General features: G+C 34.4%; 1 protein-coding gene across 1 annotated transcript in view; it reads right to left on the bottom strand.

The window, feature by feature from the left end:
• The window catches only part of LOC118329885 (acetyl-coenzyme A synthetase 2-like, mitochondrial), a 6447-nt gene that overhangs the window by 3766 nt on the left and 393 nt on the right, over positions 1-2288 (bottom strand). Inside the window, exon 2 of the mRNA XM_035664232.1 lies at positions 386-483. Coding sequence (XP_035520125.1) covers positions 386-483 — 98 coding nt within the window. The remainder of the gene's footprint in view (positions 1-385; positions 484-2288) is intronic.

The raw sequence follows: 2288 nt of genomic DNA, 5'->3' as shown, positions 1-2288 counted from the left end.
TCTGCTCACACACACTGATTATTAAAGAAATACTAAATACTTCAGAATCTTCTTCACAAACTTCTGTACGTCATGTGTATGCAAGTATAGATGGATGGATAGATGTTTTGGTTGTCTTGATGCCAGCTACAGTCTGTAGTCATTTCCCAATAAGTGACTGTTTAACTTTACCAACTGAATGTATGTCTTTAGCACAGACTTCAATGCTTTCCTTTACATTTATGGTGCTGTAATGACAGAGATAACATCAACATAAAACACTATGATGATAAGATAAAGGGAACTATTGGACAGCAAATGTTGATAAGATAGAGAGTAGTATCATCTGCATATAGGGAGGATACAAGGAACTTGCTGCAGATTGGATGTTTTCAGATGTTCATACCTGTAGGTGATCTTCACCTCAGTGCCAGGTTCATCTCGCTCCCAGATCAGAGCCACTCGGTCCGGATGTTTCTCAACATGGACGTCCAGACAGTTTACTGACAGACAGAAACAGCAGAGAGTGAAAAGTGTTTAGTGTCTGTGTGGTTTACTGATATCAAGATATGTCCAAACTGTCTTTAGAAACCTCTGACATTCATCCAATAACACTGATTCCACTTTATATTATTATATCCATCAGGTTCAACACACATCTGCAGCGTGGAGTTACGATTTGCCAATAATCTATCAAAAACAAATAATATGCAAGTTTCTTTACAACCTATTAATCACTGAAGTTCTCTGAAAGACTTTCGGTTTTGTATCATAGTGAACTGGTCATTTTGGGGTTCTGAACTGTTCAGAAAGAAATGCATCATGGTTTTCTGACATTTTATTGATTGATTGAGCAGTTAATGGACTGATCAAGAAAGCAACTGTCAGATAAATTCAAGATAATCTTAAATTGGCGCCGTCCAGCCAGTAAGAAAATAAGCGTGCTCCTGTTTTCACTGCGACTGCGTACGATGGTTCAGTGTATGAAGATGGAAATGTTCTTTATTTTATTTATATATCCGCATTTACAGGAAGGAATTCTTGATATTAAAATACAAAGAAAGTGATTTATGATATTTTTTGGCATTGATTGTTAAATATGGGAATGATGAGGATTGTTTCACTTGTGTGAAAACTTCAGTGAAGGTTGAAACTGGATCCTCCGACGGATTTAAGACTGAAGATTTACAAAATAATTTACGTAACGAGAGAATCAGAATCATCCTGCATGAGATCTCATACAGCACAGATCATCCAGCCATCCTTATTGGAATATTATTGGATTATTATTGGAATATTATTGGATTATTATTGGATTATTATCGGACAAACAACAGAGGATAAAGAGACGAACTGTGAGGACGCTGAGTGCTCGGCTCCTCCTGCTCACACTGTTTGTGTCCAATCTATATATTTATTGATTGGATATATTTATCACTCAGATTATTGAGAAACAATATTTATTAAATGTATTATAACTGAATAATAATAATAATAATAATAATAATAATAGAAATGAATGACTCCTGAAATTCAGCACCAGTGTCAAACGTTCACATTTCATATCAGTCTTGTGAATGGGCACACTGCCCCCCCACCCCACACCTGGAAACCACCTGGAAATAACCCTGAAATGCCTGGAATGGACACCTTTAATTTGGAGGGTTTTTTAGGTCTTTTATTAGTTCAGTATGTTTATTTCACCACTAATAAATTAGGATGTTTGACTTTTAATGAATGGGCTGTTCCTGTATTATTATTATTGTTATTATTATTATTATTGTTATTATTATTATTATATTACTTACATACAATGGTAAAGCAGCTGTTTGTCATATATAGAATATTATAACTGTATTTATCTCCAGTACAGAGATAATAAACAGTTACAGTTTTCAGATCAGTTTATAAAATATAATACAGATTATTAATACTACATTAAAGTGCTGCTCAATGGATCAATAATAACAACAATAATAATAATAATAAACTCACATTCTGCTTTATGATACTTTTACTTTTTTAAGGGTGGTACAACTTACAGTTACTTTACTTTACTTTGATTACTTTTACTGTTGAACGTTTTTCCGGCCAACACAAAGGAAGTGAACTAATGAATCGATTACATAAACACTGTATGAACTGATTATTGGAAGAATATGATCGATATTATCGATCAGTGACGTCATGAAGCAGTTCAGCTCAATAAACTCAAACGGACTTTTCCTATGCAACAGGAGAAGATATTGATTGATTATAGATCAGCGGACAGGTGATTGATTACCGGACAGGTGATTGATTACCGGACA

Source organism: Morone saxatilis, unplaced genomic scaffold (assembly GCF_004916995.1).
Source record: "Morone saxatilis isolate NCDOM2014 unplaced genomic scaffold, NCSU_SB_2.0 Contig19, whole genome shotgun sequence".
Taxonomy (NCBI): Eukaryota; Metazoa; Chordata; class Actinopteri; family Moronidae; genus Morone; species Morone saxatilis.
The sequence above is the reverse complement of the archived record's forward strand: the minus strand, read 5'-3'. Positions and strand labels throughout refer to the sequence as shown.